The 16,192-nt window shown below is 47.3% G+C and overlaps 1 protein-coding gene across 1 annotated transcript; it reads right to left on the bottom strand.

Moving 5' to 3' along the window:
• Positions 1-3,846: 3,846 nt before the first annotated feature.
• Positions 3,847-9,087, bottom strand: LOC109770599 (mannose-6-phosphate isomerase 1). The gene is made up of 4 exons (XM_020329312.4): positions 8,341-9,087; positions 6,944-7,156; positions 4,896-5,162; positions 3,847-4,493 (listed from the first exon to the last, which is right to left on the bottom strand). The coding sequence occupies exons 1-4, from the start codon at positions 8,920-8,922 to the stop codon at positions 4,173-4,175; spliced, it is 1,383 nt and encodes a 460-aa protein (XP_020184901.1). The 5' UTR covers positions 8,923-9,087; the 3' UTR covers positions 3,847-4,172.
• Between the last annotated feature and the right edge of the window lie 7,105 nt (positions 9,088-16,192).

Genomic DNA, 16,192 nt, shown 5'->3' with positions numbered 1-16,192 from the left:
CCAATTTGGACTCCTTGACGGACTCGGTACCTTCCTTCATATCAACCAAAGTATCACAAATTTCCTTTGCATTCTCAATGCGGTTGATTTTGTTAAATTCTTCAGGGCACAATCCGTTGAAGAGAATATCGCAAGCTTGAGCATTGTATTGCAGCATCTTCATTTGTTCCGCGGACGCTTCATGATCCGGTTCTTTTCCATCCTCGAAGAAATCACCTTGCAAGCCAATGCGCACAATAGCCCAAAACAGCGGGGTTATGACCAAGAATATGCATTTTCATCCTATTAGTAACATCAAAATAAGGACCTCTACGGTAGTAATTTCCCTCGCTAGACGACATACTCTCCTAGGTTGTGAAACCAAGGGTATGATCACCAAAACTATGGAAATCAAGGAAAATGGAGACCAAAGCTCTGATACCACTTGTAGGATCGAAAGTAGGTCTAGAGGGGGGTGATTAGACTACTTGACCAAATAAAAATCTAACCTTTTCCCAATTTTAGTTGTGGGCAGATTTTAGCAATTAGCACAAGTCAAGCAATCAACCTACGCATGTAATTCTAAGAGTGTAGCAGCGGAAAGTAAAACTTTGCATATGAAAGTAAAGGGAAGGTTTTGGAGAGTGCAAACACAATGATGACACGGAGATTTTTGGCGTGGTTCCGATAGGTCATGCTATCGTACATCCACGTTGATGGAGACTTCAACCCACGAAGTGTAACGGTTGCGCGAGTCCACGGAGGGCTTCACCCATGAAGGATCCACGAAGAAGCAACTTTGTCTATCCCACCATGGCCATCGCCCACGAAAGACTTGCCTCACTCGGGTAGATCTTCACGAAGTAGGCGATATCCTTGGCCTTACAAACTTCTTGGTTCAACTCCACAATCTTGTCAGAGGCTCCCAAGTGACACCTAACCAATCTAGGAGACACCATGCTCCAAAAGGTAAAATATGTTTTGTTGATGATAAACTCCTTGCTCTTGTGCTTCAAATGATAGTCTCCCCAACACTCAGCTCTCTCTCATAGATTTGGATATGGTGGAAAGATGATTTGAGTGGAAAGCAACTTGGGGAAGGCTAGATATCAAGAATCTTGTGGTAGGATTGGAATGTCTTGATCTCAACACATGAGTAGGTGGTTCTCTCTCAGAAAATGTAAGCTGAAAGTGTAGGCACGTTCTAATGGCTCTCTCACTTATGGAGAAGGGGGTGGAGGGGTATATATAGCCTCCACACAAAATCCAACCGTTACACACATTTGACCCAACTCGGTCAGACCGAATAGAAGAACTCGGTGAGACCGATTCAGTTCAAAATATGGACGTTAGGAATCTCGGTGGGACTGACTGGAACAACTCGGATGATTTTGATATAAAAATCGTCTTAATCCAAGGTCGTATGCAAATGATACGGCCAAAACTATGCGTTGCAACAGTGTTTGGCTGGATCATTCGGCTGGAGCCCAGACGAACGACCCGGACGTACGGGCTTCATCCGAGAAGGGCAACAGAAGTTTGAACGCGAAGCCGGAACATCTGGAAGGAGTCCCGGGTGATCCGGGTTGGACGTTCGGACATTTTTTTCCTGCAGCGGACTTTATAAAACAGCCGAAACCCACCTCAAGATGATCTCAAATCGAAAAGTGTTTAACATCAAAGTTATGCGTCTCATCAAAATGGTTGATTTTGATATGCAAACCGTCTTAATCCAAGGTTGTATGAAAAAGTTACAGCCTCATCAATATGCTGCTGTCAAAAATCTTGGCTTGGCCGCATCATCCGAGCCTCCAGCCGGACATCCGGGCCAGAGATCGTGAAAAGTCCGTGTTGGTTAGTTTTTTATGATTTGGACAATAAGGCAAGTCCTTTTCTTGTACGGGAAGTCCATCCGCCCCTTATATAGACAGGAGACGACCGCCGATTGAACAACACACAATCGCAACGCATCTACCATTTTTTTTTCATCTACGTTTTGTCCCTCCCTCGTTCTTCATGATTCTTCATGTTGGAGAGCTGCGAATCCCGAGGCTCTCATGGCGGCTTGACCGACTTAGGGTAGCCCATAGCCGCCGCACTCCCCAACAGAGTCCCTCCCAGGCGTGTGGGGTTTCGGGTCTTCAAAAGTTCTCTCTGGTTGTGGTGAACAGGGCGCATCACCCCCGGCATCGAGGGTAGACGTGACGTGTTCGTGTGCGAACACACTTTTTCGTGAACATTTTTTCTAACTGTGGCTCAGTTGCCCCTTGCAAGCGACGCACCCTGTAACAGATCAGTAAATATATTCATTCCTTTTAACAAGGCAAAACCTTAGCCAACATCTGTGTAGCGAAAGAAGAGAGTAATCAAAGTGGAAAATGACGCATAAAGCTCCCCAATGTGTTGACACCAGATTTTTGCATGGCCAAAAGCTCAATTAAGATGGCCTCGGATGAAAAAAGTTTCAACAGCGAAGTTCTTTGTCTTGTAAAAAAATATGATTTTGATATAAAACCATCTTAATCCAAGGTCGTATGCAAAAGATACAGCCAAAACTGTCACCGCAGTAGTGTTAGGCCAGATCATCTGGGCCGGGATCCGGATCATCCGGCCGGTGCCCGGACGAACGACCTAGACGTATGGGCTTCATCCGAGAAGGGCAACAGAAGGTTGAACGTGGAGCCGGATCATCTGGAAGGAGTCCCGGATGATCTGGGTGGAGGCCGAACGATCCGGGCAAGAGTTCGGACGTCCGAACAAAAAAGATTCTGCTGCAAACTTAGAAAACAGCCGTAAACCCCCTCAAGCTGACCTAAAAACAAAAAGTGTTCAACATCAAAGTTGTGTGTCTCGTCAAAATGGTTGATTTTGATATAAAATCATCTTAATCCAAGGTTGTATGCAAAAATTACAGCCTGATCAATGTGCTATTGTCAGAAATCTGGGCTTAGTCACATCATCCGGGCCTCTAGCCGGACATCTGGGCCAGAGATCGTGAACAGTCCGTGTTTGGTTAGCTTTTTATGATTTGGACAGTAAGGCAAGTCCTTTCTTTACGGGAAGTACATCCGCCTCTTATATAGACAAGCCTCTTATATAGACAAGAGGTGACGGTCGATTGAACAACACACAATCGCAACGCATCTACCTTTTTTTCATCAACGTTTTGTCCCTCCCTCGTTCTTCATGTTCGAGCGCTGCGAATCCCGAAGCTCTAGGTGCGGCTTGACCGACCTAGGGCAGCCCATAGCCGCCGCACTTCCCAACGGGGTCCTTTTCGAGCGTGTGAAGTTTCGGGTCTTCAAAAGTTCTCTCCGATTGTCTTGCGAATCGCGTTTCTAGTAAGACTCCTTCAATGTGAGCTGCGATTCATCATCTTCAATTTAAGGGTACACGTGACATGTTCATGTTCGAACACACTTTTTCATGAACATTTTTTCTAACCGCTGCTCGGTTGCCCCTTGCATTCACGTGCGAACACACTTTTTCATGAACATTTTTTCTAACCGCTGCTCGGTTGCCCCTTGCAAGCGCACCCTGTAACAGATCAGTAAATAGATTCATGCCTTTGAACAAGGCCAAACCTTGGGCATCATCCGTGTAGCGAAAGAAGAGAGTAATCAGAGTGAAAAACGACGGCATAAAGCTCCCCAATGTACAATTGAATTGGACGTGTTGCACGTACACCATTACTAGTTACTGAAACGAGCGAAGCGAGAAGCTGTCCTCCTTCATCGTCCTTCTTATCCCTCTCCCTCCTCCCAACTATTACTTGCTCGTGAGATCTACTAGATCGGTCCTTTACAATGAGGCAGGGAAAGACCTCTCTTGGGACCAAACACATGCACGAAACGTTTTCAAACACTATTAAGCACGAGATAACGAGGCATTCATTTTCCTTCCCAATTTCCATGTACACATATAGTTGAAGCTCAACTACAGACTGCATTTTCTCATCCCAGCTTACTGAAAATTAGATGCCTATGAATACGTAAACATGATTAAGATATGAACGAATGGACTCAACTCACGACTTGCCTATACACTATGATAAACTTTGGCTAACTAACCTTACAACAAGTTCAGTATTCTTGATGTGCATGTAAAAACCTGGTAACGTAGTGCGAACACCGGATGATCCCTCTTGGAACAACCATGGCCCTTGAAATTACCCATCTGCAGGGTTATCCATGTCAACAGAAGAATCTGCTGTTTACTCCGGCTCTGTACAGCTGCAAGCACCCAGGGCCAGAAGCGTGAAGCTTCACCTCCGTGCGTGCCGGCACAAAGAAAACATCCCCTTCTTTTGCTACTCCTTCGTCAGGCATGCCATCAGCCTGGATCTCGCCCTCCCCAGTCATGACGAGGAAGATGGATGGGCCAGGCACTGGTAACATGGTAACCGATTCACCTTGAGGTAGTAAGTAGCGATCAACTTCAAACTCATCGAATGGGGGTGTATAACGAATTACATATGGCTGAACCAGAACACCTTGCAAAATTTCGGGGAACATCTGCATGCACAAGATCAAATGTGTATTACTTAAGGGAATAAAGCATAGTGTTTTAGAGAATATTTAAGCAACATATGTAAAAGCCTCATTGGCCCATCGGTTATTCCAGCCAAAGTTTCTCAATGTGATCAAACTCCAAATGTTCTCAAAAACCACTTCTAATTGCTAAATTATGTTACAAACAACCGATTTTAGCACACTAGCATGTAACAAAATAACCAATTACAATTAACCTGCAGCAAAAAATAATCAGAAACACTATTGACTGCCGATAGATGATGCTAAGCTGCATGCTGACAAAAATGAACACAATATGGCAAATAAAGAAACCGCATGCCAAAAGAATTGAGATTATAAACAGGACACTAGACGTACAAATGAAAGGAACACAAAAAAACAAACCTGCTTGTATGTCAGCATGGAGCAAAGAGTTTGGACATCTTTGTACTTAGGAGTCAGACCAGCACGAATTACATTGTCTGAGGTAGCCATACATTCAACACACTCTCCTGATAGATATGCATGTGGTTCGTTGGCACCAATGTAAAGTGCTTCACCAGGTCTGAGCTTAACATAGTTAAAGAAAAATGCTGATAAAACGCCAACATCTCCTGGGTACTGCTGCTCTAGTGATAAAACTAGTTGCTCCTTCTCTGTAAAGGTTCTAATCTGAATGGGAGAAGACATTATCAGTGCAAATAGTTGAATTACAAATACTAGGTTTTCCAAAACATATTGACTCTTTTCTTCAAACCAGCAATAGCTGCATATGTATATTCCTAATGGTGTGATGATCCTGACTCAAGTAACACAAGACAGCAAAATGAAAGTAGCACAAAATGAATCAATGTGCTGTGAGGAAAAGAACAAAGACACCAATAACAAAGATATCTTATGCTTGCAATAGTTTTCAGATTATATGGTGGCTCCATGTATGCAAAGTAAAACTTCATAAAATTTTCAATTAGGAAAACTCCTCCACAGGGAAAGCAGCAGTGCAGAAGTTAACAGTCTACTTGCATGTATCTTAGCGAGATTTTCAACAACCTAATTTGTACTGAATACTTGGGACATGCATTACCAGATGATGCTGGCTGCCCACTACGATATAACTGAATAATTAGCTTCAGCAAGCAGTGATATCGCTTTGGTGGCTACAACCAAACGATGATTACTACCTAGTTAGCTTGATTGTCCCATCGTTAATATTCACAACCATCACCTTCCAAATTAAATACCCAGCTTAATACTTCCAGAATCTTTTTGAGTTGAAATGAATGCTGCTTGGTGTCTACGTATTCCATAGGTAGGATCCTAGAGCAAACTCAATTATACCCAGACAACCATCAACTACACTAGTGCGTAGTTATAGCAATCCTACTCCCACCAGGGCAGCTCCATAAATATTGGTACTTATGCATTCCCTTCAGCGCATTGAGATGTTACTCTCAAGCAGCTATCGAAATTCATGTTTACTTATTTATAGCATAGCACATACATAGTTTATACGTGCACAGTCTTCAAGGACAAGTAAGTAACAATTCAAATTCAGATCTATTCTTCTACCTTATCCAGGTAGTCGACAGCTATTCACAGCTACCACCTTACACCAAAGAAGAGTTCGACCCAATGTTTTACTTCTGTCTTAGTAAAACCCGATTCAACACTAAAAGTATATTGACTCTTTCCCAAGACTTGTTCCTGTAAATACTGCATATTTGGTTCCATCCATAAATTTACTTTCCCTCCTATGCTCTGAGTTCCAGTGTCGATAAGAATTTGAGTTCTTATTGTTCTTATGTTATGGTATGAATATACCATACCAATTTGTTATGTATGGATGATGGATGAGATTCCATGGATAGAGAGTCAGTTTCAATAGACTTATGGAACGTTCCCGTTCGTGTGCATCCAGCAGGAATTGAACCAATAATTTACCAATTATGAGTTGGTCGCTTTAACCATTCAGCCATGGATGCTTAACAGGGATCATCTTACATCATAAATAACCAATTTTCATATATAAAGACATATCATAGAAAAATGAAATCAGTTACTCATATTTACTATATTTTTTATACTGTACAGTTGGCCTAAAATAATTTTTAGACACTGGAACTGTAAGAAAGCATTGAATAGCCAAGTGTAGGTCTCAAAAAATTACTGTGTCATCTACGACAAGATTGACCTACATGACTCTCTGGTAGGCAGCATTCAACTATGCTTTTCCTAGACATTTCCTATGACTTTCACTTCCACCATTGTTTAGAAAGAAAATAAAAAATGGAGGAGCTGCTTATGGTTGATACACAAACATGGACAAAACAATTGCAGATACTAGAGCACTAGGAAATGAGAGATACTGACATCAACCTCCCAGTGAACACAATCATAGGTAATTCAAATGAACATGAAATTGTCTATGGCAATAACCCAGCAAAGATATTTACCTTTATCTCCCCATTCAAGCGACTCCTTAATTTGGAAATTGCTTCAGCAACTGCTTCTTTGCTTGTTGCCATTAGCTTAGTAAAAGCTGATTGCAGATATGACCTTACTCCAATACCTCCATCGTGCTCTTTGGCAGTCATAAGCTTCACAACATCTTCTTTGCCAACTAACATTCGAACCTCAGGTACAGTCCTCAAAACATCCTTGAGCTCCTGGACCACAGTATGAATAAATCAGTACTTGATTCTAAAATGATCGACTGTTAATTTCTTACAGTTCCAAAAGCTCATAGTCAATAACATAGCCCACATTTTCAACAACCGAGTGTTTGCGCTATCTGGAACACCATGCATCCTTTTTGGAAGAATATAACCAATGCAAGGTAGAATTTGAAGTATCTAAAAAGAGGCAAACTGTACTTTCTACAAAACAGGATAGTTCTTCCAAAATGAATATAGCAAAGGTTTCTCTGCTCCATACTTCCCTCCCTAAATGTACGTATCTAATCATTAGTCAAGAAAAGAGGAGTGCCTCTTACAATACTTTAGCTACACTAACCATTTAGCCAACAAGAATCTAAACTTCACCGTAAATATTTTACAAGAGTCTAGTAGTTATCCTAATAACCCTTATTTACCCATCTGGTATGCAATAAAAAAAACTATTGCCACATAGCAAATTCAGTCGAACAAACATCAGGCAACGCCAATTGCACAGCGGCTTTGACTATCCATAAATTTCCTGCCACCTACCTAACCAGCGAACTTTTCCAACCACATCGCTGGATGTGATTTGGACAGAATGTGTGCATGGGGCCAACAATTAAGATGCCAATGCCGCCGAGGGATATCCAGGACAACTTGCTGGACGCCATCACTATCTTCTGAACAAGGACCACGGTACCTCATGTAAGGCAAGTGATTTGCCAGCATGTTCATACTCTGTTTTTAAACTCTTCTTCTGACAAAATTTCTAAAAAAGAAACAAGGGTTGCTCACATAAATGCAGATGGTACTTTGGCGAATAATCAGACCTTGATCGTTGGGCTGTCAGTGAGCAATTACACTATTCTACAGTTACAAATCTCTATTATTATTATCAAACTCGTTAGCAGCCAGATCCACACCCCACTTGGTATTTTGACATTGGTCAGCTCATCCCACCAACCCATCAGGAATCATATTGGGAATCTGCTTGCCACGTCGAATAAACAATCCACCTACCGCATCAAACTTCGCTAAGTAACTAACTCAACGCATCAGCTGACCCTATTAATAATTCCAGGTCAACCAAACCATTAGAACAATCGCAGATCAGCGTAAATGGAAATGAATCGGCCATTCAACACAGAAGCGATTCAACAGTGCGTGCACGCAAGGAATGCAGGGGCACAAACCTGGACGCTGACGAAGCCGCAGAGGGCGCGGAACTCGGTGACGGCAACGGCCATTTCAGGCTTGTGGTTGGCGTCGCGGTACGTGGTAGGGCGCAGCGCGTGGAGCGCCCTGGCGAGCTCCCTGTCCGGATGCGCCTGGATGGAGAGCGGCTTCGCCACCGACAGCACCTTGAATAGGAAGGGGAGGTCGCCGTCCCAGCGCGCGGTGACGACGCGGCCGAGGAGCGCAGCGGGGTTGCGCGCCAGCCACTCCCTGAGCGAGACCGCGCCGCCGTCGTCGGATGCTAGCGACGACGGGGCAGCCGGGTGGGTGCCCATCCAGAGCTCGGCGCAGGGGCGGCCCTCCTCTGTCTCGCCGGCGAGGCGCGCGACGAGGGAGGCGTCCCCGCGGCTGCCCCACTCGTAGTGCTGCACGGCGCCGCGCAGCCGTAGGACGCCCTTGGGGGGAGAGCACGGCTCCAGCTCCGGGTCGTGTTCGCGGTCGGCGGGGAGGAGGAGCCCCAGGCCACCCATCGCGCCTAACCCTAGCCCGAGGCCGAGCCCCAATTGGGCGGAGGAGGAGGCGGTGGAGGAGGACGCCATCGAGGCAGCGAGGGCGTCGTCGGCGGGAAGGAGGAGGGTTTGGTCTGCGCGGCCGTTGGGTGGGGGGCGAGTGGGCAGTTGCGCGGTTGGGTTTTATGGAGGGAAATGCGAACGGAAGCGGTGAGGGGAAGAAGAAGAAGAAAGAGGAAAGGAAGAGGCGACGACGACGGGAGGCGAAAGCGAGAGGTGAGGTCGGAAAGGGTCAAGCGAGGATGGTAAGCCATACCGCGGCAGTTTGGCTCGGTTTGCGGTGTGAAGGCTGCGGATCCGGTCGTTGGGCCCGCAAGTCAGCCTAAGTGTGTCTCCGGTTTGGAAGGACCACATGTGAGTGACTACTAGAGGCTGAATTTCCAGAAAATCAATTCGGCTCCCCGGTGCATTTGCACCCGGGGCCATTTTTTATTTTTTCAAATGGCGAAAAAATTGAGACAAAATGTTTTTGTCATCTTTGTCACATACAAATGCGATCTGTAAATTTTGAGACAAAAAGGTTAAGCACTTTGGCTTGCGCAAAAAAAAACAAATCAAAGACCAAATGTCACCCCAAAATGTCATCCAAAATTTGTTTTTTCGCCGACGAAACACCGCTGCTCCATTCCGCATGAATTTTGCCAAGCATGTTTGTGTCACCAACATGATCATCTACAATTTTTTTCACAATTTTTTGAAAACATTTAATTTATTTTTTCGGGGTACTGTTCATCCGAGTGCAAATGCACCTGGGAGCCAAAACGCCTCCCCCTGAATTTCGTGTTTTGACCCTTTTCTGGTATAATTTCAGGAACTAACCCCGTGTCAACAAATTTCGGGATTTGACCCTTTTGCCTACCGCCATGGGTGCTGGCGGTAGCCCCACATCCTACCGTCGGGGCACCTGGCGATAGGCAACGTGACGGCGCCTGACGGCCGTCAGCTGCAGCTGACATGAAAAAGGGCCCTACCGCCACATATCCTGGCGGTAGGCTATTGGAACCTACCGTCAGGGGCCCTGGCGGTAGGGTCCTGGGATGGATAAGGTTGGGAGGGGCTGGTGTGTGGGCCCCACTGTCGGTGTCAAAACCGGCGGATCTCAGGTAGGGGTCCGAACTGTGCGTCTGAGGATCGAAGGTAACAGGAGACAGGGACACGATGTTTACCCAGGTTCGGGCCCTCTTGATGGGGGTAATACCCTACTTCCTTCTTGATTATCTTGGATGAATATGGGGTTACAAGAGTTGATCTATCTCGAGATCGTAATGGCTAAACCCTAGATGTCTAGCCTGTATGATTATGATTGTGTCTCTATGGACTAAACCCTCCGGTTTATATAGACACCGGAGGGGGCTAGGGTTGTAAAGAGTCGGTTCAGAGAGAGGAATATTCATATCCGCACGCTAAGCTTGCCTTCCACGCCAAGGAGAGTCCCATCCGGACACGAGGGAAGGCCTTTTATCTCGTATCTTCATGGCCCACCTGTCCGGCCCACATCACGTAGCCCGGACACCCGAGGACCCCATAATCCAGGACTCCCTCAGTAGCCCCTGAACCAGTCTTCAGTGACGATGTGTCCGACGCGCATATTGTCTTCGGCGTTGCAAGGCGGGTTCCTCCTCCGAATTCTTCAAAGTAGTTGATCATCAGTACTATATCCGGCTCTGTACAACAGTCATACCCCTGAATTAGAATACAGATAAGTTCTGTCCTCCGAAGATTTCACTGGTGAGACGTTATGTCCGGCCATTCTATTATTTCAAACCATTTTTCGGCCTCCTGTTTCGCGTTTCGAGATGCAACCACCGACGACACGTCTTGTCAAGGCAGAGATCGTGCCCCCTTATTATGGGATTCTCATCAATGCGGGTATGGGGAACCCAACCGTGTCGTTTCGCACGACCCCTTGAAAATAGGCGAGCTTTTAAGGCTCGTGGGGGACGCATGGTATTTACTTCCTTTATAAGGAGATAAGATTCCCCCTTTTACCCCATGCCTTCCCCTTCCTCAGTCCATCCGCCCTCAAGCTCCAGCGCTCAAGCTTCGATCACTCCGTTCCCAGAAAGTACTCCAGCCATGTCCGGATCCGGAGCGCATGGCAAGTGGATGGCCTCCTCCGTCACGGAGAAAAACATCAAGGAACTCCGGGAAGCGGGGTATCTGGCCAAGGAAATCACCCACCGGCTTCCAGCCAAAAAGCAGATCATCCCCACTCCAAAGCCCAGTGAGAGGGTAGTGTTCATCCCTCATTTTCTTCACGGACTGGGGTTTCCCCTTCGTCCTTTCGTCCGCAGCCTCATGTTCTACTATGGGTTAGATTTTCATGATCTAGCACCGAATTCTTTCCTCAATATTTCGGCGTTCATCGTCGTATGTGAGGCCTTCCTCCGTGTTTCCCCCCACTTCGGCCTACGGCTCAAGGTCTTCAATGTGAAGCCGAAAGTGGTGGACGGCCAGCACGCGGATTATGGTGGCGCTATGGTGAGCAAACTGCCCAATGTCACTTGGCCCAAGGGTACCTTCGTGGAGACCGTGAAGGGATGGCAGCAAGGGTGGTTCTATGTCACAAAGCCCCGTGACTCCACATGGGCTGCTCCCATGGAGTTCAAGTTCGGGCCCCCAATGCGGCTGACATCCTGACTCAGCAAGGGCCTGGACTGGGCGTCGTCTAATGAGGTAACTGAAAGCACAAGTGCTCCCTGGGTGTTTTGGTAATTAATGTCAACATATCTCTTGTTGGACTAATGCTTCTACCTAGTATGTTTCAGATAAGTTCAACAATGGAGTGGCATGGGCTAGAGGATGTGGAACCTCTTGAAGTTGCTGAGGACAAAGGATTGGCTCAAGCTCAAAGCTCAGGACTCTACATTTTCTATTTTAGTGATCCAAGATCACATTGAGTCCATAGGAAAGCCAATACTATTAAGAGGGGATGAGGCGTTGCTTAATGGCTTGCTTGCTCAAAGTGCTTAGTGATATGCTCCAAAGCCCTCAATCACTTTCTCACATCCACATATGTCCCAAACCAAAAGTCAAACTTGGCCCCACCGAATCTTTCTATCCGGCGCCACCGAGTTCTCTTGACATAGCCACTGCCAGAAACCCTAATCAATTCGGTCGCACCGATAGGGATATTGGTATCACCGAGATGGGATTGCAAACTCTCTGTTACCTATTTGCAATAATTTCGGTCTCACCGAAATATGCAATCAGTCCCACTGAGATTGCAATGCAAACTCTCTGTCACCCCTTCGTAACATTTTGGTCCAACCGAGATGAGCGGATCGGTCCCACCGAGTTTGCCTGACCAACTCTCTGTTTGTCTATTACCAAAATCGGTCTCACCGAGTTTGTGTAATCGGTCTCACCGAGATTACGTTATGCCCTAACGCTAACGAAATCGGTCTCACCGAGTTGACATGTCGGTCCCACCGAAAACCCTAACGGTCACATTATGAACTAAATTGGTCTGATCGAGTTTAACTATTCGGTCCCACCGAGTTTGGTAAATTGTGTGTAACGGTTAGATTTTGTGTGGAGGCTATATATACCCCTCCACCCACTCTTCATTTGTGGAGAGAGCCATCAGAACATGCCTACACTTCCAACATACATTTTCTGAGAGAGAACCACCTACACTTGTGTTGAGGTCAAGATATTCCATTCCAACCACATAAATCTTGATCTCTAGCCTTCCCCAAGTTGCTTTCCACTCAAATCATCTTTCCACCAAATCCAATCCTATGAGAGAGAGTTGAGTGTTGGGGAGTCTACCATTTGAAGCACAAGAGCAAGGAGTTCATCATGAACACACCATTTGTTACTTCTTGGAGAGTCGTGTCTCCTAGATTGGCTAAGTGTCACTTGGGAGCCTCCGTCAAGATTGTGGAGTTGAACCAAGGAGTTTGTAAGGGCGAGGAGATCGCCTACTTCGTGAATATCTACCCGAGTGAGGCAAGTCCTTCGTGGGCGACGACCATGGTGGGATAGACAAGGTTGCTTCTTCGTGGACCCTTCGTGGGTGGAGCCCTCCGTGGACTCGCGCAACTGTTACCCTTCGTGGGTTGAAGTCTCCATCAACGTGGATGTACGATAGCACCACCTATCGGAACCACGGATAAAAAATCTCTGTGTCTCCAAATTGCGTTTGCACAATCCAATCCCGTCCCTTTACATTCTTGCAACTTGCATGCTTTACTTTTCGCTGCTCATATACTCTTGCCATGCTTGCTTGATATGTATTGTGAATGTTTAAACTTGTGCGAAAACTCCACATCAACTTAAGAAAATTAAAAACTGCAACTTTTCTTCTTAGAGTCTATTCACCCCCCCCCCCTCTAGACACCTCTTCTCGATCCTTTCACTAACGATGCTGGAGAAGCGCATCAAGAGCATGGTAGATAAAAATACCAGCCTCGCCAGCATGATACAAGTAATGCTCTTCCGCCGGATACTCCCCTGTAAAGCGCGTCAAGAGCCCATGTGGAAGTTCAACCCGGCCGGTCCCCGGACCCTGCAGCGGTTCTTTGGCACGAAGCACAAAGACATGTGGAAGCTGCTCTTCAAGAACCAGAAGTCATGGCCGGAGACAACCGAAGACCTCGGCTACGACAGCACCCACGCTGCGACCCCCGTAAGTTCTTTAGTAACATTACTTTGCGAGCCCAAGGAGCACACTAAACTCTCCATTTTCTTTTGCAGGGCTGGACCACGAAAGCGGAACGGATTCATTGTCCGGCTCCGCTGCCCGAAGACGAAGCTATTCCTCTGTTGACGAGGATGCTAGTCCCAGCGCCATACCAGGCGCCGGAAAAGAAGGCCAAGGAGAAGGGCAAGGAGGCCAAGAGTGGCCTCCGTCGTAAAGGTGCCTCAGACGTAGTGTCCGAATACACCGAAACCCTCTCCTCCCCTGGTGAAGAGGAAGAGGAGGAGGAAGAGAGCGATCCCCCACCCAAGGGGGAGAAGAAGAAGAGGGTGTTGGGGATCGTTGTAGAAATTAAAAAAAATCTACGCATCACCAAGATCAATCTATGGAGAGACTAGCAACGAGAGAGAGGGGAGTGCATCTTCATACCCTTGAAGATCGCGATGCGGAAGCGTTACAAGAACGCGGATGAAGGAGTCGTACTCGTAGCGATTCAGATCGCGGTTGATTCCAATCTAAGCGCCGAACAACGGCGCCTCCGCGTTCAACACACGTGCAGCCCGGTGACGTCTCCCACGCCTTGATCCAGCAAGGAGAGAGGGAGAGGTTGGGGAAGACAACTCCAGCAGCAGCACAACGGCGTGGTGGTGTTGGAACAACGTGGTACTCCGGCTGGGCTTCGCCAAGCACCGCGGAAGGAGGAGGAGGTGTTGGAGAGGGGGAGGGCTGCGCCTTGGATGTGGTGCGGCTGACCTCCCTCCACCCCTCTATTTATAGGGCGAAGGGGGAAGGGGGCCGGCCCCTCTAGATGAGATCTAGAGGGGGGCAGCGGCCAAGGGGAGGGGGCTTCCCCCCAAGCCAAGGGGCCCCCCTTTAGGGTTCCCTCCCCAACCCTAAGCGCATGGGCCCTAGGGGGGATGCCGCCCAGCCCACTTAGGGGCTGGTTCCCTTCCACATACAGCCCATAGGGCCCTCCGGGGCAGGTGGACCCTCCCGGTGGACCCCCGGAACCCCTCCGGTGGTCCCGGTACAATACCGACAAACCCCCGAATACTTCCGGTGACCGTATGATGACCTCCCATATATAAATCTTCACCTCCGGACCATTCCGGAACTCCTCGTGACGTCCAGGATCTTATCCGGGACTTCGAACAACATTCGGTAACCACGTACAAACTTTCCCTATAACCCTAGCATCATCGAACCTTAAGTGTGTAGACCCTACGGGTTCGGGAGGCATGTAGACATGACCGAGACATCTCTCCGGTCAATAACCAGCTGCGGGATCTGGATACCCATGTTGTCTCCCACATGTTCCACGATGATCTCATCGGATGAACCACGATGTCAGGGATTCAATCAATCCCGTACACAATTCCCTTTGTCTACCGGTATGATACTTGCCCAAGATTCGATCGTCGGTATTCCTATACCTTGTTCAATCTCGTTACCGGCAAGTCTCTTTACTCGTCCGTAACACATCATCCCATGATCAACTCCTTGATCACATTGAGCTCATTATGATGATGTCCTACCGAGTGGGCCCAGAGATACCTCTCAGTCACACGGAGTGACAAATCCCAGTCTCGATTCGTGCCAACCCAACAAACACTTTCGGAGATACCCGTAGTGCACCTTTATAGCCACCCAGTTACGTTGTGACGTTTGGCACACCCAAAGCATTCCTACGGTATCCGGGAGTTGCACAATCTCATGGTCTAAGGAAATGATACTTGACATTAGAAAAGCTTTAGCAGACGAACTACACGATCTTGTGCTATGCTTAGGATTGGGTCTTGTCCATCACATCATTCTCCTAATGATGTGATCCCGTTATCAATGACATCCAATGTCCATGGTCAGGAAACCGTAACCATCTATTGATCAACGAGCTAGTCAACTAGAGGCTCACTAGGGACATGTTGTGGTCTATGTATTCACACATGTATTATGATTTCCGGATAACACAATTATAGCATGAACAATAGAATATTATCATGAACAAGGAAATATAATAATAACCATTTTATTATTGCCTCTAGGGCATATTTCCAACAGAGGGCAGCTTCCGCCGATCTAGCGGCGGAAGTGTCCAAGAAAGGGAGGACCTCCCTTACGGATGACTCCGAGTCGGATGCCAATGAGTGGCGCCCCAGGCCGAAGCCCCTGGCCGAAGCCCCTGGCTGGATTGTAAGTACCCACAGGTATATATATGTCCGAATTTTCTGGCTTATAGTTGTAATGCATTTAAATTGTATGCTGCAATCCGGTTAAGGTCCTTCCCCAGTGATCCTCCTCTTCCAGGAATTCGCTGGGTACGAACATGATGGAGAGAGATTCCCCTCCACCAGCTTCCTCCCCCACTGCCGCGGATAACACCGAGGTGTCATACCAAAGGACCCTTCCGGGACAAGGAGAGGTGCCGGAGGCTGCCAAGAACATGGGGGAACCGACCCCCATGGAGACAGGAGACGGGGGCCATGTCCAGTTTGGCCCCCAACCAAATGTCATTCCGGAAACACACACGGTTCCAGAGTCAGAGGAGCAACCCTCTTCGCGAGAAGGGGGCGCGCCTAATATACCGGTGACCTCTGTCAACGCGGAGGCGCCGGACACTTTGGTGAGAGCGCTTCAAAGCGCCACCATTGTGGAAGA

This window comes from Aegilops tauschii, chromosome 4 (genome assembly GCF_002575655.3).
Source record: "Aegilops tauschii subsp. strangulata cultivar AL8/78 chromosome 4, Aet v6.0, whole genome shotgun sequence".
Classification (NCBI taxonomy): Eukaryota; Viridiplantae; Streptophyta; class Magnoliopsida; order Poales; family Poaceae; genus Aegilops; species Aegilops tauschii.
Note: the sequence above shows the minus strand (reverse complement) of the source record. Positions and strands in the feature narration are given on the sequence as shown.